The 20,827-nt window shown below is 35.8% G+C and overlaps 3 protein-coding genes across 7 annotated transcripts; 2 read left to right on the forward strand and 1 right to left on the reverse strand.

Moving 5' to 3' along the window:
- The first annotated feature begins 3,125 nt into the window (after positions 1-3,125).
- LOC120268375 lies at positions 3,126-7,448 on the forward strand. Its single transcript, XM_039275804.1, is given in 12 exon segments — positions 3,126-3,351; positions 4,285-4,407; positions 4,514-4,802; positions 5,060-5,178; positions 5,385-5,501; positions 5,503-5,518; positions 5,644-5,720; positions 5,796-5,993; positions 6,232-6,421; positions 6,589-6,779; positions 6,898-6,983; positions 7,058-7,448. Coding segments are annotated over 12 exon segments (1,617 nt in total). The 5' UTR covers positions 3,126-3,252; the 3' UTR covers positions 7,170-7,448.
- An 855-nt stretch (positions 7,449-8,303) lies between these two features.
- On the forward strand, positions 8,304-11,144 carry LOC120269309. Of its 5 annotated transcripts, none has more exons than XM_039276644.1 (6): positions 8,304-8,514; positions 8,828-8,942; positions 9,049-9,600; positions 9,706-9,889; positions 10,311-10,360; positions 10,953-11,144. In XM_039276644.1, the coding sequence occupies exons 1-5, from the start codon at positions 8,432-8,434 to the stop codon at positions 10,328-10,330; spliced, it is 954 nt and encodes a 317-aa protein (XP_039132578.1). In that variant the 5' UTR covers positions 8,304-8,431; the 3' UTR covers positions 10,331-10,360; positions 10,953-11,144. The 5 variants fall into 5 exon arrangements, with proteins under 5 accessions (XP_039132578.1, XP_039132579.1, XP_039132577.1 ...); XM_039276645.1 differs by having other exon boundaries at positions 10,977-11,144; XM_039276643.1 differs by lacking the exon at positions 10,953-11,144 and adding an exon at positions 10,491-10,814.
- Positions 11,145-13,070: 1,926 nt separating this feature from the next.
- LOC120269308 (calmodulin-binding protein 60 F-like) lies at positions 13,071-19,213 on the reverse strand. Its single transcript, XM_039276640.1, is given in 15 exon segments — positions 13,071-14,199; positions 14,372-14,612; positions 14,748-14,951; positions 15,031-15,191; positions 15,278-15,320; positions 15,322-15,550; positions 15,552-15,583; positions 15,585-15,768; positions 16,325-16,383; positions 17,167-17,242; positions 17,803-17,945; positions 18,202-18,335; positions 18,444-18,615; positions 18,877-19,023; positions 19,092-19,213. Coding segments are annotated over 15 exon segments (2,406 nt in total). The 5' UTR covers positions 19,095-19,213; the 3' UTR covers positions 13,071-13,621.
- Between the last annotated feature and the right edge of the window lie 1,614 nt (positions 19,214-20,827).

The following is a 20,827-nucleotide window of genomic DNA, read 5'->3' on the forward strand; positions in this document are numbered from 1 at the left end:
AACTTTGTTCAACTACCGCTTTAAACTTTTTAGTTTAATGTTTAATTTGTTTGTTTCATCGTTTAACACAATAGGTTATAACGTTTAAATATCATGAGTTACATGTGTAAATATAGTTTTAATTGTTTAAACTAAATAATTTCGCTAAGATTGTTTGCTTTTACACATGCTAGTTTCCTGAGTGGTTCCCGCGAATCGTCGATGAAGAAGTATTTGTTCGACCAACCGTCGGTCGGATGCTATTGCTCCCGAACCGCTTGCTTTCAAAAGACAAGATGAGAGGGCAACCTCTTCCTTGCGCTACTGGACGCCCGTTCTCCCCGCTTCGTGCCAAAAGCGCATTCGTCGAGGTCGAGAAGCCCTCCCCACCCCGCCCGACCGTGGCTTCCCCGACCGTGTCGGCCCCGAACGTGGCGGCCCTCGCCAGGCACTAGGCGAGGATGTCACTCGCAACTCTCATGCAGGGCTTGCAGATTTTTGATGATCGAGTTCCCTCGCTGCATCGCTCGGGTGGAGGCATTGGAAGGTCGGTCACGATTACTAATCGATCGCGCCTTCCCTTCAAACAAATGAAGCACCCGATCTCGACGTCCCTTATCTCGATGACAGGTATGTTTCCGCATACTTAGGGAGGGAGGCGGTAGGCATCACGACCCGGAGGGAGTCTTCGCAAGCGGGTTCTTAGTCATTCTTTCTATATTTGTATACACGATTCTTTCTTTAATAATCCGATTCATTGTTTAACATACACTTTCAGTGTTTAAGTATATAGTTCATTGTGTAAATATCAATGTAATTGTTTAAACTCCGCTTTTCATCTGTAAAACGAACCGAGAGGGAGTGTACGCAAGCGGGTCATAGTCATTGTATAGGTGTAATAGTTTCAAATGTAAACCGCTTTAAATTCAATTCATTTTTTCCGAAGAACATGACAAATTTTGTCAATGTAAATGTACATGTATCTAAATTCAATTAAATTCATTCTGCTTTCGTTTTGAGGTTCTCGTTTCTTGTTGGATGATATTGTAGTCCGCAGGGTACATTATCGGATGGGGTTCTGCTTTCATTTTCATTTTTCATTATCGGCTAATATCAACATTCATTTTTAATCAGTATAATGATAACTTTTGCCCTTTAACTTTCGCTTTTCTCTGCTTTAAGTTTAGGTTTCTCTGCTTAAATATAATATTTTTCCGTTTAAAATATCCTTATTATTTAATAATATCAATGTAATTACAACAAAAAAATATACTTAATATTTTTCCTGCTTTAAAATATCCTTATTACTTAATGTAATGTTCCGATTTTTTTATGTGCGACGGGAGTGGAAACGCTGGGGAACCGAGCATGTATTAATTACGCTGGGGAACCGCTAGCACCATCCCGTCAGACATTTTAAGCGGATACAAATTTATTTTTAAACGATAAAAATAATGGCTTAAACAGAGAATAAAATATTTAAAACGTAAGAGATATATTTAAATATAAAAGTTCAATATTTAAACAATAATAAGAAGTATATACACAATGCCTAGTCGGCAATGTATTCATTCCACGATCTGCGATTGTGACACAAAGCGTGCTAGATGGCTACTAACGCAACTCTGCGGGACCTGGACGCTTCACGACTCGATCCTCTTTCGCTCTAGGACACCCGGGTTGCCTTCTCGTCACAAAGTGTAGCAAACGCAGTCACGATTTTTCATCCATCGGCCTGTCGTATCGTCCCGGTATGGGAATATAGCTTCCTTATACGCCATTTTTGAAGTCGAAGCTTCCTTCCACAAATCACCCGTGTTTCTCGTTCTTCGATAATTTGAAGTCAAAAATTCCTTTTGATCGCAGAAAAATTCCTAAAGTGCGTCTCTCGAAATGTTCACGCCTTTCAAAACATTGTCCAATATCCAACGACAACACTTCGACTTGATCGGATGAGGAAGGAAGGCATGCCACACCCTCGGGCTCGCCATGATGTGGAGCGAAGCGTCTGCCAGTCTCGATTCCTCGCCAACACTTTAGTTTAAACGAACACGATCAATATTTAAACGAGACACAAAAATATTTAAACGATAAACATAAATCTTAAACGTTAAAACAAAAAGTTAAATAATAAGTTAATAAGTTAATCGGAGACAATAGTGTTTAAATGGAAACTTGATAAATGTAAACAGTGACATGGATAATAAACAATAATTAACTTCTACAACTATATAAACATAAACGAGAAGAAACTTACAACGAGAAGAACTCGCTTTTCGATGGGATACGATGCCACATCATCTGCTCCCAACAACAAGATCAACAATGTAACATTTGAAGATGGAGTGCACGTGACACATGCTACTGGAAGTCAACCTCGCTTTTATATGGGACATACTGGTTTTATGTCCATCGGGATGTGATAAACTTCACCCGACACGGAAATATCGAGACCCCATCGCTCACATATTTCACCTAACACTGATTCCCCAAGAAGTCGCAGCGAACATTAGCACTCGCCCTCCCCGCTGTCAGTCTAGCAATAGCACAAAAACTCTCCATAATTTAATCGAAGAGCTAAAAATTGAATACACCAAATGAGAAGAAGAAAAAGAAGAAGAAGAAGAAGAAGAACAAGAACAAGAACAAGAACAAGAAGAACAAGATATGAGCCTTCTAAACTTTGTTTGAGAAAAAGCGAAAGAGGCAAATTGAAAAACTATCGACAAAAGAAAAGTTATGATCGTAGCCATTTTTCCCACTTTTGCAAAGGCAAAAAAGAATTTCATATCGTGGACCCACTTCAACTTACCGCTGAGGGGTTAAAAAGGAATGTAAAAATATAATCTGGAGTACTGGGTCGTGTGCAAAAAGTTGGAGGGGTTTTTGGGAAGTTTTGAAAAATTACTGAGTGAGCAATGAATTTTCCCTTTAAATAAATGATTCAGCGCATTTAAAAGAAATAATTTTTTATATTATTATTTTTTTAACACAAAAAAAATGTAAAAAAAAGAAAAATGAAATTAGCCAAATTAGCATTTTTATTCATACAGCCCCTTGATTTAATTTAAATACACTAGCGAATATAAAAAAAAAAATTAAGGTGTTATATTGAAAAATCAAGGCCCAAATTAGGGCAAGCAAAAACCCTGGTTTCTTTGGGAGGGAAGGAGAGAAGCTGAGAAAGTGAAACCCTAAACCCCCATTTTTACTGTAAAACCCTAAACCCTAGTGTTCTAATACCAGTATCTTGCTTGTAATTGCCAAAAGGTCATGGCTTTAGCTTCTGAGAATGAGTTGGAGAGGCATGGCATGCTCACTCTGTGTCTTCCTTCCCTCTCTGAACAGGACCCTTTATTCCACAAGAAGAAGGTAAAATGTACATTTTCTTTTTTCTCTGGTTTTCAATTCAATTGGTTCTTAATCATGTATAAATGTTTGTTGTTATGGATATAAGCTTATAATATTATGATTTGTATGTGTTTTTTCTCTTGGGTATTGATTGGTCTGGTTATTTTGTTTTTGAAGTAATTAGTATGGTATAGCTTTGCTTTGGTGATATCAATCAAACAAGCTAATAATTTATGCTATATGGAATAAGAATCAAATGGGTGTATAGACAACAAGTTGTTTGATATGATGGTAAATGAAAGAGAAGGTAAATAGCACATTTTTTTCCTCTTGTTTTCATTTCAATTGGTATGGATATAGGCTTTTGATATGATGGTTTGTTTGTGCTCATTCTCTTTGGCATCGATGATTCTGATTCTTTTGTTATTGAAGTAAGTAGGATGGTATCGCTCTTTTGATATCAATAGAACAAGCTAATTGTTTATACTATATGGAATAGGAATCAAACGGTATGTACAAACCCGGTTATTTAATACATTGGTAAATGAAATATAGGGGTAAAGGAAAACCTTGTGGAAGTTTGCTACTCGGTGAATGGTCAGAATACCATGGAAATTATCAATAGGTTATTACCATTTGATAACCTCCTTGAGTTCCATGAAAGTGAAAATTGTTACTTCTAGTACCATGGTTGAACTCGCTTACAGATTAGATGAACAATTTTGGGTCTCCATGGTTAAAAATAGCTTGAACAGAATCCCTCTACTAAGTGGTGTCCTTCCTTTTGAGTCCTGAATTCTTGGGTTTGTGAGGGCAGATCATCACTTAACCTTTGTTCTAATTTGCATTGAGTGGCATCACATGAGGCTTTAACCTAATAAATTTACCGGAGATCTTAGTACAATTTTTTTACTGGAAGTTGTAAACATACTCAAGTTTTATTATCAATAACAGAGGTTGGCAGATGTGAAGGGTCTCAGTTTTGAGTTTCAAATAAAAGTTCCATCACCCCCTGAAGAGTTACAGCAAATTTTGAATCAAATGATTTGGGCAGCAAGAGTACTGCATCTGAATGAGGTAGACTTTGCTGCACTGTGATAAGTGAGGACTATCTTTTGGTTTTGCACTAATGAGATTCCGTCAATCTTCAATAGCAATGAAATATCTTATATTTCTTGTTCAGATAGAGCTCTATTTTGCTGAAGATGATAATTCTGGTCCATTCAGCCCCAGAAACGAGCTTGAATCTCTTGGTACAGTGCTTCAAATTGTGAAATCCTCGATCTTGAATGCTAAAGCTGAGAGATTATGGGTTCTAAAATTTTTGTTAAATCAAACTGAGGATATCTTCAATGCTGTTGGGGCTGGAAACATTGTTGAGATGATCTCTAACAAGTTTGATAGTTCTGCGGAAGACTCGCTGCTGAAGTGGGGGTGGACTCATGGAGTGGAGACAAAATTGAGAATTGCTTGTAAGTCTACATATGCTTAAATTGAGACATCCATCTTGCTTATCAGATGTGTTGTATTTCCTTGTAAACTTTTAAATCCCATAAGATAAGATTTACCTCAAACCATTAAATCATTCATTTACATGAAGCAGCCATGCATCCAATCTGCATCCAATCACATGACTTCTTTAAAGTGTCAAATCCTTTACATTCATATATGTTATCCTTGCATCCAATCTGCATCACTGATGTTGCATGGATCATAAATGATAGTTTAGATTTTGAAGGAGCTGGAAGAGGAGCTGTGACCATTGAAGACCTGAGCATCGGTGACACTGCTTTGGAAATCCCTGAGTCTCTAATCATATCTGAGGATGTTCTTCATGAATCTGATATGGTATTTTGTTGCCCTTCTTTCTGCTTGTTTGGTTTCATATATCTCCAGTCATTTGACTAGGGAAATTTGAAGGGATATTTGATGATCACCATTAGCTATTTTTTGGAGTGACTATTTATTTCTGCTATTGTTTAACAACAACATTTCATGCATCACTTATTAGTCATTAAGGTATTAAGTACTTAATGTTATGCCCATCATTGCAGAATGAAGTGTTCAAGGAATTGGATGGTATATCTGCTGATACTATGATGTTATTATGGAGCATGAGAGAGAGGCACAACTCTGAATCAAGATTTAGGTTTTACTTTGAGACATTGCCTGAAGAATTTCCATACAGGTATCACATTTAAACTTCAAGTATCTTCCAAGGACCTGTGGTTCCTGGTTTACGTGTTTAGGCTCGATTTTATCAAATTCAAGATAGATTTTAATATAGCTATGAGAATTTCTTGTGCTGAATAGGGTTAAGCTTTGGCATTGATGCACTTGCCACATTAGAAGGGACACTGCTCTTTGAAGAGTTACTGCAAGCGAAGGAGGTACCTTTTCGTGTATCTGCTCACTGTTAGCTAGAAACATTGGCAAACTAAATCTTTGTTTTTGTTCTATTTCAGCATTTGCGCCAACAATACGATGAGTTATGTCATACATTGTTTAGTAATCACCCCAAAATATTTCGACCAGAGTTGTATTCATGGGAGCAGTTCCTATGGGCTTGTGAACTCTGGTATTCTAATGGAATGAAGGTCATCTTGTCTGATGGAAAGCTGAAGACTTGTCTGGTTCCCATTGCTGGGTTTCTCAATCACTCGGTATTCTTCCTGAATGCTGAACTAAACTATTCATCTCATAAAATAGCTTACTTCACTTCTGAAGACCTTCTTTGCCTTCTTGTTTAATTATGATATAATTGAACTTTTGGTCCCTAAACCATACCATACCAGTTTTTAGGTTCAAGGATTATAAACTTCTTGCAAAGCTTTAGCTTTTTTTAATTTAATTAAAGGACCCAAAGTCTACTTTCACCTTTAATTATCTCTTCAATTTCAGATATGCCCTCACATAATTCACTATGGACGAGTAGATTCAGCAACAAAATCCTTGAAGTTTCCATTGTCAAGGCCATGTAAAAAAGGCGAACAATGTTATCTCAGCTATGGAAATTTTCCTGGATCTCATTTCGTGACTTTCTATGGTTTCCTTCCAAAAGGAGATAACCCATATGATGTCATACCATTGGGTAATTCTCGACACTGAACCAATTCAATACCTTTTTCTGTGTAGAACTACAACTGTAATCACTAGTTTTGCTTCTCCTCGACAATTACTTAATGTATTGTTTTTTAACTTTAAGAAATGTTGTGGCTCTGTTTTCATCAATCAAACGGTTATGTTTCCTTGACGCAGATATCGATGCACCCCATGCAGAAGAAACACATTCTGCAAGTGATTGGACCACTCACATGGTTCGAGGGACATGGTTGTCTAAGAGTAAGGAACCTCCTTCATGCGGCTTGCCTTCTCCATTGTTGTATCATCTTCGTTCAATCATAGAAGACGACGGAAACCAGCTGCCTCCTAGTCCTTCTACAAGAGTTGTAAGTCTCTCTTCGACATCACATGACTTACCGCAAGCTTCTGACAGATAATAAATTATATGAAACACAAACCTTAGTTGACAAACTTTCATTCCATTCAAATATTTTGCCTGTTCAGGAGATTGAAAGGGCAGTGATTGAAACAATTATTTCTATTTTTAATCCGATGATGGAAAGTCTAAGTCATACTGATGATTTTGACAGGTAAAACATCTTGATTACGAATTATCGGTATTCATTTTATCTTTCAGTATAAAGTTTCGAGTTGTTTTTCACAGGGAGATATCCAATTGGGATGTAAAGCTAGCACTAGACTACAAAGACCTGCAAAGAAGGATAATTTCTTCGGTATTGGCATCGTCTACCATTGCTCTTCAAATGCTCTCTTAGTCATTGCGCTTTGTTTATCTCTTTGGTATCGATATCTCTTAAACGTTTCTTTTTATCTCTCCGGTATCGATATCTCTAAATGTTGCACAAATGTAGTGAAGTCAATAGCATATCGACCGCTTCTTTTTTCGTCGTCAAAAAGATGCTTTTTTCGGAGCACTTGCTCGAATATAAACAAAGGGATTTTTTTTTTTTTGGTTCATTGTGTCATTTGAGCTGATGTATTGTTTGGTACATGAACGAAAATTGGTGAACTTGGTTGAGCACTTTCATGTTGCATTCTGAGTCATAAGATAAGGTGGGACATTTGTGTTTTTTTTTTCCAAAAAAAAACTTTTTCTTTATTGAATTATTGTGTATAATTACATTTTAGTTCCTGTGAATAATTCTATTTTTAAAAAATGCTTTTAAAGGTGCACAGGGGAGTTTTTTTTTTTTGTTTGAAAATGCAAAACAAAAAAATTTCAAATAAAATCATTTTTTTTTATTTGGTTTGACCAAACGTAACATATTCATTATTTAGAGTAACAAACTATTTTTAATTAATTAAATAAATTGGTTAATTTGATCAATTGCTTTTCTTATATTAATACAAATTATTATAAAATCAAACCACTTGAAGTAGATTTAAAAATAAAATTTTTGTCAAATTATGCACACCACTAAATGTGACCTCAATATAATAAACTTTCTTGGCTTTTCAAAAGTTTACAAATTAATCCCTTCAAATATTAAAATTTAAATAAATAGTTTTCCAAATTGGCTGGCCACATAGAATATTTAAAGTCAAATAATTCTCAATAATTAAAAAATTATTCCCATTAAAGTGTGTTATTATTTATTAATTATAAAATCCATGTAGGGCCCACAACCACAACGCACTAAGAAATTGATATTTCTAGTGCATCACAGCAAGTTCGTAGAAACATTTATGAAATTCAAGAAAACAAAAAGGCATAATTTCTATTTATTTAATAATAATAATATTATTATTATTAATTATCTTGGTTATCTCACCCAACATATTAAATTATTAATAAGATAGGGGGTTTATCAAAATTTTAGAATACTTTGAAATAGAGAAAAGTTTGGGGGTTTCTTTGAATATTTACAGAGTATTAGAACAGTAAGTATTCGCTTAGGTCTCGTGTTTTTCGTTTTGGGGGGAAGTATAAAGCGAAGTTCTGTGATCTTTCTGGGTTGCATTCATTGATTTTTGGAGAAGTTTTGATTTGGTTCTGAAGGTGTTCTGCGGATTGTTGATGGCTGCCGGGCATAGCTTCGATCTATGGCAAAAAGATGTGTTTTTCTCGGCGGCTGAGGAGGTCCAGGAATCGGCAGATACGTATGTTTTGTAGAATTTTGATCTTGGATTGTTCGAAAGGTTGGATTTTGTTGTTTTTTTTGGTTAAATGTAGGATTTTTTCTGTTGCTCTTAGGTGTTTGATTATTTGCCTGTGAGATTTTGTTGGTCTCTTTAAAAAGGGGGTAAAAATTCCATCTTGATTGTTTGAAATTTTGGATTTTGGTGTAGTGTATGGATTGAATTGATTTTTTTATTAAATTTATTCCATTGCTCGTTAGGTGTTTGATAATTTACCTGTGAGAGTTTGTTGTATTGAAAGTTGTCTGCTTTTTGTGTTTTCTTTCTTCTTTAGAATGGAATCAATGTATAGGATGTGGTTGCGAAGCCATAGTGATGGATTTAGTTTTGATGATTTCAATGATTTGCGAAGGGATCTCCACGCTGCTCTTGGTACTGCTAAATGGCAGGTGTGTTTGTTTCCACTCTCTCTACCCCTTTTGAAATCAAGATATTCTCTGGAAAGCAGCACCTTAGTGTGTTTGGATGAAAAACATTACTGGTTTGTCTATGCAGTTGGAGGCGTTTGAGAGAGCAGTTAGTTTGAGTCATCAGAGTTTATCTTCAGAGGATGCAGCTATTAGTAGGCGGCAACAGTTCATAAATACTATCAAGAACCAAATTTCTTGTGTGGAGAAGGCGTTGAGTGATTCGCATATCGAAGGAGAGAAGCATCCGTTTTGGTTGGTGCAATTAGATGAGGGGGAAAGAGATGATCTTGCGGCCTTTCTTTCAGCAGATACCAGGACATTGCATGAGTCTAAGGTTGGAAAACATGTGAAGTATGCAGAAGAGGTGTTACCAGCTCGAGTAGAGATGCCAAATGGTCAAAAGACGACATCTTGTTCTCCTGACGGGGATTCTTGGAAGATTTTAATTGCTGATGATGAAGATGCAAAACCTATGCCATGTAGTCGGCCGTCTAGTCTACGTGGTTTCATAAGGAATGTTGGATCAGCAACGAGATCAAACTGGCTCAGGAACAGCTTCCCGAAAGTAAAGAGCGAACAGGATCACCAGTCAAAGCCAGGAGCCATTGATTTGAGAGGAATTAGTCGGTTTGCACAGGTAACGTATTCTAAATCATTGCACCCTTATGTTATTTTCTACTCTTGTGATTGTGAGTTTTGCTATTGTTACTGGTTTTTCATCTTTGGATCTCATGTTTTGCAGCACGGAATGAATAGTTTAACTGACAGAGGCCGGAGTTGTTTAAGTAATTGCAGAACTGATTCTAAAGCTTCTGATGCCGAACAATTTGTTGGAAAGTTCAGTGGGCTTCGGAGGCATATAGAGGGCTCGTATGGTCGTTCATTTCAAATATTCTTATTGCTCTTGCTGAGCATATTTTTAATCGGTGAGTCCAACATCTGCATTTCTAGGAGAAGTTTATGTTTTTTGAAGAATTAGTCCTTTTGTGCTTGAGGTTTCGAAAATGCAGTCTCTTGTTAGACAATTGTAGGCTTGTAGCATTCCATGGGACTTGGGATATAATCTTGTCATAAAATTCTTGATTTTCCTTGATGTTTTATGGACTGCTATTCAATGTTTTTTTACTACTAAATTTCATTGAATTGTCAAACTATTCTTCATCTTCTGGTCAGTTCTCAACTGATTTTCACCTTTTTTTTTTAAACAGTAAAAAAAATACTGAATTGCTTCCCTGCTTTGATTTTATGCCAAACTTAACATATTGTATTCTTCTTAGTATTATACAGTACAACAAACTTAGTTCTAGATCGAACATTAACAAAATCATTTTCCCGATTTATTTGCAGTGCCGATTGTTTTTTACTGATTTCCATGCTGCTGGTTGAAGCAACAATAGGTACTCATCAAAAGCTACCTCTATTTAGACAGCATTTTTATTGTTAGTTCGATTCGAATATTAACAATCTAATCTTTTGTATTTACATTATATTTTCACATGTCTTAGGAAAATTTGTCGGCTTTTTCAGCATATGAAAATGCGAATCAGATAATCAGGTCACATAAACTTGTGAAATCTTGATGAAAAGAAGAAAGAAGAAAAGAAGACATCAAACATCATTAGAAATCATTCAGAGCTTTAATTTTAGAGCAGCTCACTTCATAATTGTTTGTCAAACGTTAGATATCAGATTCTCTTTTTTCATGTATACCTAGGAAAAAAAATGAAACCCAGTGTATCTCCAAGGAATTTCATAATTGCATATATGTTAAAAAAAAAAAAGATACATTTTCTGGGTTTATTTGAAATACTTGCTTCACCTATTGACATTGTGATTTATTATTACATAATATATATTTGGCGTAAACTCTATGCAAATTCTACTTGGGTCTATAAGCCATTTTAAGTTTTTAACTGATGCACGACGGTACTTAGGGATGGCAAAACTCAAATTGATATGTGATTTCCGATCTAATCCGCTTTGAATGAGGCGGTTTTTTTTGCCAGAGAGCAGGGCACGGACGGGATTTTTTGTGAGAGGTGCGGGGCGGAGCGGCGTTTAACATCCTTTGTAGAGTGACACGTGTCAACTGTCTATATATATATATATAAATTTTACTTAGCCTGTCAACTCAAAGCTTTTGGACTAAATTAAACTCAAATAATATATGTTTACCATCTAGGCAGCTCATGCAGTCTTGATTTCAGTATCATATTCAATGCTTTGTACCCCCTTGACATTTTTATTTTATCTAATGCATTACAACAACAAACACAGCATTATATCCAGCAAAATGCATGCACACATAAAATTCCTTCAAAATTAATTCCTGTTGAAGATTCTAAATCAGTTTACATACAAGTATCTACAATCCTTTCATAATATGATAATAAACCATTTACATAGCAATGTCGAGTAGTTGAGCTTAGTCAAAAGAAGATTAGTATTCCACAACTCACAATTAGCGTCATGTCTTTGTTCCATGATTAATCTTTATCACAATCAATCTATACAAAACTTCCAGGATTTATAGTGATGCTCTTTGTGCAATTGTCCGTCTTATAGATGCCGACGAGTCGATCAGCCAGTTCAAACATATTATTCCTCAAGCTGCAAGCAATGATGCTAAAGAAGAGTTAAAAAAAGGAAACTGATGAAAATTAATGACAGTAAAATTCACAAATGACTGATGATAAGAACTGCATATATATGCTGGTCTATGGCGACATATATACTAATGAATGTCATATGAACCACATAGACATTAGTCACCATGGCTAACATTTAGTAGCTATGAAGGTTGAAAAAATCTTCATTAAACTTGGGAAATCCATTTCTTTCCATCTAGAACAGATTCAAGGTAATTAACACTGGATGATTCAACCCAAAGCCTTGAGCTGATTGAGAGACTCAAAAAGAATATTCATGATTTGAATATGAATGTGGGATTATTAGTTACTCCAATATATGAATACTATTTCTGCAAAGAACCTCAAATTCAAATCAACAGCATTGTAAAATGTTAAAAATTTTCAACTTTGAGTTGATCAAGATAAAAATATTCAGAAATAAGGACTGCAGTAATCAAGTAGATGTGTTCGCAGTCCAAGCCTAAGAAATGGATGCAAGCCTAATGTAAGGAACCAATCAGTACTTACAACACTAATCCTTCAAATCTCAGATGCAATCAACCCTGAATAATCAATCTAGAACTCATGTTCAATGATCAACACAAAAGAGCCAAAAGAAGATCAAGAAAAAAGAGTACACCTTGGAGGCAGAAAACTATTGTTTCAATAGAAAACTGAATTTAAATATAAATAGAAATCTCATCTTGAATAATAGCTCTGATATGTAAATATTCAGAGAAACCCTATCCCAAGCAGTAACATAACAGAAAAGAGTCCTGATTGAAAAACTAGTTGAAATTAGTTATTATTCTTCATGGAATAGACTTTAGGTTGGTCTGACTTCAGTTATTATTCTGATCTCCTTTGGAGGTCTGACACTGAAAACCACACCCTCAGATAAAGGATCCAAATAATCAACAAGTTCTAGTTCTGCATCACCTCCAAGAGTAATCATCTGCAATACAGATTTCAGTTATTCCTAGAGATATTTAGCTTATCAACAAGACAGTGAAAGATAAATACAAAGCAGGCAACTCTTTCACAAGGGGCAGTGCTACAAAAAAAACTTACTGTTGTTAGGTGTAAGAAAACAAGATACAAACTCTCAATTGTACATAACCTAATACAACAAACATCTAATTCACATACTTGATACATTTCCTTCCGCTTTAGAGATATAACAAAAAAACATTTTCTTTTTGGTACAAATGCATTTAACTAATAAACATTACAAGCCAACTACCTCTTGATTTATTGGCATCACATCAAGGTGACAACACAAATGAGTTAAAGTATTAACTCCTCTTCTCTACAAGGCCTGATATGATTTGTCCATTTTATCAAAATAAATAAATAAATATCACAAGACATTTCATTTATTTAATTGATTTTATATATTTATTTATTTATTGGACACTTCTAACCAAAGTAATTACATTAAACAAGCACATTAAAAAAAAAAGTACAAGGACACAAGTTGGAACTGCAAACACTAGCTGCATATTAACAAACACAAGCGGAACATTTTACATAAACACAAAGCAGAACTGCCTAAATCAAGTAAAGCCATTTTAACAGTTTTTAAAATTAAAACAAACACAACAGATTACATACAAGCAAGCCCAAAAGTGTTCTCTATTCATAAGACAAAGAGGGAAAAAACAAGCAAGCATCATCAAGTCTTCATCTGGTTGACTAACTAACAAAGCAGTTCATGGACTAGTGGCAGCATTAAAACTACGATGATCAATGGCCAAGCAATTGTGTTTTACCAGAGAGTTCGAGTTTGTTCCAGCTCATGTGCATAGTTTGCGGTGACAGAATGATCAGTAATCATCAAACTTACTACACATTAGCAGTGAACACGGAAGGACGGCTTGCTGTATAGATAAATGGTACAAGTGGATCCCTTGTTGTGACACTAAATGTTAGAATTTTGTGATCACTAACCATCCTCGAGTTGTCACAAAGGTCATATGAGATTGGCAACTGCTATCACGAATTCTAAAACTTGTAAGGTTGAGATTCTCATTCCTCGAGCTCAACAAGCTGAGCTCTCCTCTCAGCAGCTTTCTTTCGAATAAAAATTCCCCATCTCATAGCAGCCTTAATTTTAAGCCATCCCACGAAAGCTTTGCCTGATATGTGGTTGAGATCCTCGTCAAAGCTATAGTTAGGGCATGATGCAGCACCACACATGCTGAAGACACGGAGCAAGTGCTGCATATCTTCATTCTCTAGCAGTTCGTGGCTTCTCATCTCCTCCTCAGAGAAGATATCATCAACACGGCTACCTCTTTGACGGGTGGTGCAGTCATCTTCATTCCCTTGCAGTTCGAGGATCATCATGTGAATTTCTTCCTCAGATTGGTGTAAGGCCTGAGTCATGGATTGCAAACCCAAGCTAGGTTGTTGCGATGGGGAAAATACCAAGCCGGTACTATCATTTCTTGTGATTTGGGCCCGCTGAGAAGAATCAATGAACTGGTTTTGTGAATTATATGAACTGCTTTCATACTGTAACTGAGCATTGGGCGCCACATGCTCAGTTTGAGTGGAATATTGGCCTGATTGATTTCCACCATAGCTACTTGAGATGACACCCCCTGTTCACAGAGATCAGGTTTAGTCCGCAGTCTATACCATTTCATAATTGGTATATACATACACAAACTTCATGAAGACAAGCAGAGCAACAATTGTAAAGCAAAGGTCAACAACATAGTGCTGGATAACTCTAATTTCTACACATATTATATAACCATATAAAGTCCTTACCACCCGAGGTTACTCCTGTATCAATTAAAGATTGATCAGGAGGAACAGAAACTGACAGGCTGGCTTGAGAGACTTGTTGTTGATCATAGGAAGCAGAATAATTTGCCTGGGCAGATGGAACTTCATTCCAGAAAGTGGTTGTTTGCTTACTCTGCATAAAATTTAGAAGAGCCTCCCCATCATATTCTATAACATTCATCAAATCGTCATATGCCTTCTTCACCAAGGTATCGACAAACACCTACCAACATAAAAATATTTTGAGTAAAACTCAAAGTCGATAAAAACTACTAACAATAACAATGACTTCATCAGCAGCTCTTTGCCATATCAAATAGAAAGCAAAACAAAAGAGGAATAAGCAAAAAAACCTGACCTTCTGGCTCTCACTGAGGCTTTCAGCTGGATAATATTGCCCACCAGCAATTAAGCCAGCGAATTCATAGATACTATTGAATATAGCACCAAAATTCCTTGTATCATCAGAATAGTATACATAATACTTCCCGCTTAGGACACAAGTCTTCGCATGCTCCACTAAGCTCTCCCACATCTTATTTGACATGCAATTTCCCAGGATCTACAATCATGTAAAATAACAATTGATTTTCCAGCTTAGTATCTGCTTGCACGAAATAAATTCCAAGTTATTTCCTTACATTCCGCAATTTTTGTGAATCTGTCACAACGAGACGTAGAAAATCTTCTACTGTATAAATTCCTGCCTCATTTAACCTTTTGTGGAATGGGCCACCCTTGCCAATCTTTTCCAGTCTCCAGACATCATCCTTCAAAGCAGGAGGATTGTGTTTCTTGTTCACTGTACAACATGAAAATTAAGGATGAGACAAACAAGGAGTTTAAAAAAATGAAGACCAATATAACTTAAATTCCCAGCAGACCTACATTCGCTTCTGTGATCCTTAACTGCGAAGGGTTCTGTCTTTGCTCATGGATACGAATTCCCTCACAGAAGCCTGAAGCGATTTTTCAAACCAAGTCTGAAACTTCCTACTTTGTATCCAGCTTGAATTGTCAGTAAATGTTAGTTCCCCAAGCGTCCCCACACCTTCTCTCAAGGATACCTGCAAATCCCCAGTTAAAAGAGGCCCTTTTCCTTCACGTTCTTTGACTACATGACTTTCAAAGTCTTCATCTGTCCAGTCATCTTCATTGTTAAAAATCACCTTCAAGAACTACAACATTTAGTTTTTGCAGATGATTCAGGTCCTGATGTTACGATATGACCAGTGTTCGCATCTAGTAACACAACATGAATAGCACCTCCTTGCTCCCCCTCTACTTTCCCTCTTGTGAAAAGTGGCAGCAACAACCTTGAATGGAAATGGAGTTGCAGATTTCTTCCATCTGGTCCTTCAATTCGTTTAGGAGAAGACCTGCATTTTTTAAGGTCAGAGTAATCACAGATATATAATCACAAATGAAATATTTAAGGTCAGAATGAAATGATAGAGAATAGTAAAACCAAGATAGTCTTCTTGATCACTGGCAAAAACTTAAAGCTATAACACCTCAGAAAATATCTCAAGATGCTTTAGGGATTCATTGATTCCCAATGCACATACATAAGAAGTAGAAAGTTCTAGAAGTAAGATAGCAAACATGCTGATTTTTAACTACATATAACTAACTCGTCATTCATGCTACTATGTGACCACAGTTGTCATAAATCTTTCAATTTGAGAAATTAAGGAATTCGACAACAGATCAATAAGATGGGATTATAATAGAGTGGCCTAATTTTTCAAAAGAAATTCAAATTTCAGTAAATAAATTCACGCTTTATAAATTATACTGGTTCATGAATATACCAAAAATCCTAACATGCATCAGTTTTTTCTGACAAAATGCAAGAATCGGGCTGCAAAATAATTTCCAGATCAGAACTTCAGAGTCTTTTTCAATTAAGTCGATAGTTCCCACAAGTCACACCTGGTATCAAGCCTGGCAGGCCCCAACTTCGCTAAAGCACGCTCCACTTCTACACTAACCTATTGAAACACAATTTAATAATAAAGAAATATCAGCCAGAAACTAGATGTTCCAAGAAAAAAATAAAAATACATGAACAGATGACATGAGAACGCACTAGCCATCATAGTATACATTTTAAGCTTCAGGTCACAATATTATATTATATCATACAATACAATAGAAGACAACCATTTTAGCAGGAAATAAAAGACAAGGTCAAGAAGAAAAGCATTAGATCATAAAATAAGTTTTTCTCAAGTTATAGATGGCCAAAATGAAAATGTCCTCAACCCTCATTCATCATCTTGAACCTGGGGCTCAAGATTGCAAATTGAGCAAGCCAATTGACACAGAAGCATGATAACTATAGAATGAAAAACTTTCAGCAGATCAAAACATTTTCAATAGCAAAAAGCTGAAGGGATCTACAGGCAGCAGATACACCAAATGCATGATTTAACTTGGTGTTTCTTATAGTACATTAAATTATTCTATGAGCCTTTGATGCCCAAAATTAGCTCGCACAAGTTGGAACATATTGACCAATATTACAGATATGTAAATTAAATATAACCAATTTTTCTTCCTTCAAAGGGGGATGGAAGTTCCAAAAGGACAAGTTTCCCCTCTCCAAATCACCAAACTAAATTGAAAATTCAGTTACGTAACCTAAAAATGAGGTAAACTACACCATTGACCTAAAGCTTATAACAATAAATAAAGAAATTCAAAATAATTAATCTTGAATGGGATCAAAATCATGGCTTGAAAAGAGGAAAAAAAAAATGCCAGTGTCTTACAACTCTATGAAGAACAGGCTCCAATGATGAACAAAGCTTTTGCAAACTATCCACCTTGAGCGCTTCCACAATCACACTACAAAAATATATGCTCTTAGTATTACAGAAGCTAAAGAAAAGGTCTGAAATTATTGTTTGATAAGAAACGCATGAGCTGGCAATTTTAATACAGATAACGAAAAAAAGAGAGTAAAAGTTCAAGTAGAATTCATACAATCAAGAGGATACAAGGAAAAAAAAAGAAGCAAAAGAAATCAAACCATCATAGTTATCGATGACAAATACATAACATCATAGATATGAGACAGCAACATAGCACACATCAACTATTTCTCCAACCTAAAACAAGGAGCCTTGACTTACAGATGAACCCCAGCAGAGACATCACTAACCCTTCATCATCTACTCAAATCTTAAAAAAAAGCTCTCCTTTCAAATCTTTCTCCAAAATTAAAGCGACAGCACATAATAGAACAATCAATAGCACGAAACCACCTAAGTAAATTCATCAACATAATAAACCTCACAATTTCAAACTTTTATCTTTAAATCAATTCAAAAGGAAAAAAAAAGTAACTCAAAAATCAGAAAGCAGAAATCTACCCAAAACCCCTAAGGATCTAGTTAAGCATATACCTCTCAAGAGTAGGGGCCTTCTGGCGCTTAGCATCGGAACCACGTTCCACCCCATCAGCAGAAGGCTCAAGACCCCGCTTCTCCCCTACCATCACCCCAAATTGATTCAAAAATCTACGCAGCTGCATCTGTGTCTCCAAAACCTACAATTCATTATGTAAACCAAAGATTTCAATTCAACATCCAGAATAAAAAAATTGACAAGTAACTTCCTCAACTAGCTCGGGTCCATGCCCTCAATTTTATGTCAAAAGAACACCTTTACCAGATTAGCATATCATGTCTATTGAGGAAAAGCAGTATGTATGAAATTTACAACACACAAGAAGAAGCAAAATGACTCACAATTTAAAAGGTACTCACAAAGCACTATGATAGTACACTAATTCTAATAGCTACCTGGATCTGGAGTTTTCCAACAGTCAATTGAAGCTGACCAATTTCTGTGGTAGCTTCCTCCATGCCCTTGCTCTGAGGGTATGAATCAGAAGACGAAGGTATTCTTGACATTGCAGAACCATGGAAAGTATCATCTGATTACTCAACACCAACCAAAAAGGATGACCATCAGCTCAAACTAGACCAACAGTGTCTAATTATTCTTAACTCACACTATAAATAGTAAATACTTGTCACCATACCATCAGGATTGTGGATTTGTGATGGCGTTGTCTGAGCTTTCTCAAAATCATAGTCATGTTTCTCCACACCACTGGGATCAGAGGACACACCACCACATAAAAAAGGCATTTTTGAGATAGAATTGAATGGTCCACCAGTACCACTAGGAGGTACAAGAAAACCTTGTTCATTCTGAAAATGGGAAAACCATACTTTTGTAGAATTGCAAATGAAAAAGGGTAATTAATAATTGCTCAGTACTGCAAGAAAGTAAAAATAATTTGGCGGGAAGAAGAAATCTAACTCTGAAATAAAAATACAGGTTTGCATTTGCAATATGGATTCCTTCTCAAATTTAGGAACATCAACGGTCAAATGATTGTGGAATCTAGAATATTTATTACCGCTTTTAATTAGATCAATGATTATTATATAAGATCAAGAGTTACCAACCTGGAAGTCAGTGGTGAGGAGAGGAGGAGTGTCCCCAGTTAGCAGAGGTACCATAGTCACCTGGTCGTTGATTGGTTGATGAGGAGAACTTGTTGTCTCGTTCGCTCCCGGCTTTGTGCCAGATGTTGAAGCCTTAGCTTCCGCAACCTGTAAAACAAACAAAGCAAGGATCAAGACAAGGGCAAAGAACATGGAGATGGAGAGAGAGAGAGCACCATTGTTGTAAGCTGAGGAGCTAAAAACAGGGGAAGAAAAGCAAGAAAACTCAGGTCACAGCCCGGCTCTCTGGAAGTAGACCATTACTATAAGCAACTCATGTGGTGGAATGAAATAAAAATCCTATTTTTATATGTCTCTAGTATCTCTTCTCTACGAACTTGCTGCGAAGCTTCGTGACGCGTTGCGCTGACGCTCAAAATTTTCCAAGACTTTTAAATAGAGAAAAGTTTTGGGGTTTCTATGAATATTTGCACAGAATTAGAACAGCAGTGTTTCTTGTTATTGGCTGGATCAGTAATAAATGGGCTCCAAAAGCCTATGATTATAAATTAAAAAAAATATATATATATATATATATTTCAATTTATGGAAGGGCAAAAGAATAATCAAAGGTGAGAGGCTTTTATGAGAGAGAGAAGACACAAGAGGAAAAAGAGCCAAGAAGACAGAGAAAAAAGAGAGGGTGTTAAGCTATGAAGCACGGACACTCCCGAGAGTTTGATGTACCCGTGTCGTATATGTGTTGGACAGACAAATACTTGGATACACCGTGGATACCTCCAGACAGTCATATGCTTTATAAATAATTTTTTCAAATTACTCATGTATATTTCCTAATTACTTACCAATACACAAGATCACCAAATTAATCTATAAGTAAATATATAACATATATTACATGAAAATTATATAGATTTATATTTATAATAAATAAAAAAATTTTCTAGTTGTGTCCTACCGCATTTGTGTCCTTAATTTTTAGAAACTACCGTGTCAATATGTCCATGTCGTATCGTGTCACCGTATCTGTGTCCGTGCTTCTTAGATGTTTAAGTTAAGGCAAGAGATTGATTGATAACTATGTGTCAGAGTTCATCCAAATCCATTGGAGTGATCCTTGTAAGTAACTATCTTTGATCTTAGGGTTTCCTTCCTCATTCTATGATGTGAAGGAGAAGAAAAAGAACAGAAAAAGTAGAACAGAGAGATCAGAAAGAGGATCAATTCAGAAAGAAAAATAAAACTACTTCATTACTGACTACCACTTTACATCCCATAGCCATTGATATAACCATACAATCAATGGTCTAGATTAAATCTGGATGTGGTCAATATATATATATCATTTTCAATACTTTGTACCCCTTGACATTTTTATTTTATCTAATGCATTACAACAACAAACACAGCATTATATCCAGCAAAATGCATGCACACATAAAATTCCTTCAAAATTAATTACTGTTGAAGATTCTAAATCAGTTTACATACAAGTATCTACAATCCTTTCATAATATGATTATAAGCCATTTACATAGCAATGTCGAATAGTTGAGTTTACTACCGAACATATCGAAAGATGGATTAGTATTCCACATCTCACAATTAGCATCATGTCTTTGTTCCATGATTAATCTTTATCGCAATCAATCTATACAAAACTCCCAGGATTTATAGTGATGCTCTTTGTCCAATTATCTGTCTTACAGATGCTGACGAGCCAGTTCAAACATATTATTCCTCAAGCTGCAAACAATGATGCAGAAAAAGATGAGTTAAAAATGAAACTGATGAAAATTAACGACAGTAAAATGCACAAATGACTGATGATAAGACCTGCATATATATAAATGCAGGTCTATGCCGACATATATACTAATGAATGTCATATGAACAACATAGACATTAGTCACCATGGCTAACATTTAGTAGCTATGAACATAAAAGATTG

The sequence above is a fragment of the Dioscorea cayenensis genome, chromosome 9 (genome assembly GCF_009730915.1).
Source record: "Dioscorea cayenensis subsp. rotundata cultivar TDr96_F1 chromosome 9, TDr96_F1_v2_PseudoChromosome.rev07_lg8_w22 25.fasta, whole genome shotgun sequence".
NCBI classification, from domain to species: Eukaryota; Viridiplantae; Streptophyta; class Magnoliopsida; order Dioscoreales; family Dioscoreaceae; genus Dioscorea; species Dioscorea cayenensis.

What these genes read in the sequence shown, in the direction of transcription:
- LOC120269309 (XM_039276644.1), top strand. Translation starts at nt 8,432, where the DNA reads ATGGCTGCCGGGCATAGCTTCGATCTATGGCAAAAAGATGTGTTTTTC. An exon ending in GTCCAGGAATCGGCAGATAC is followed by an intron (nt 8,515 to 8,827) that starts GTATGTTTTGTA and finishes TTTCTTCTTTAG; the next exon opens with AATGGAATCAATGTATAGGA. An exon ending in GAATTAGTCGGTTTGCACAG is followed by an intron (nt 9,601 to 9,705) that starts GTAACGTATTCT and finishes CATGTTTTGCAG; the next exon opens with CACGGAATGAATAGTTTAAC.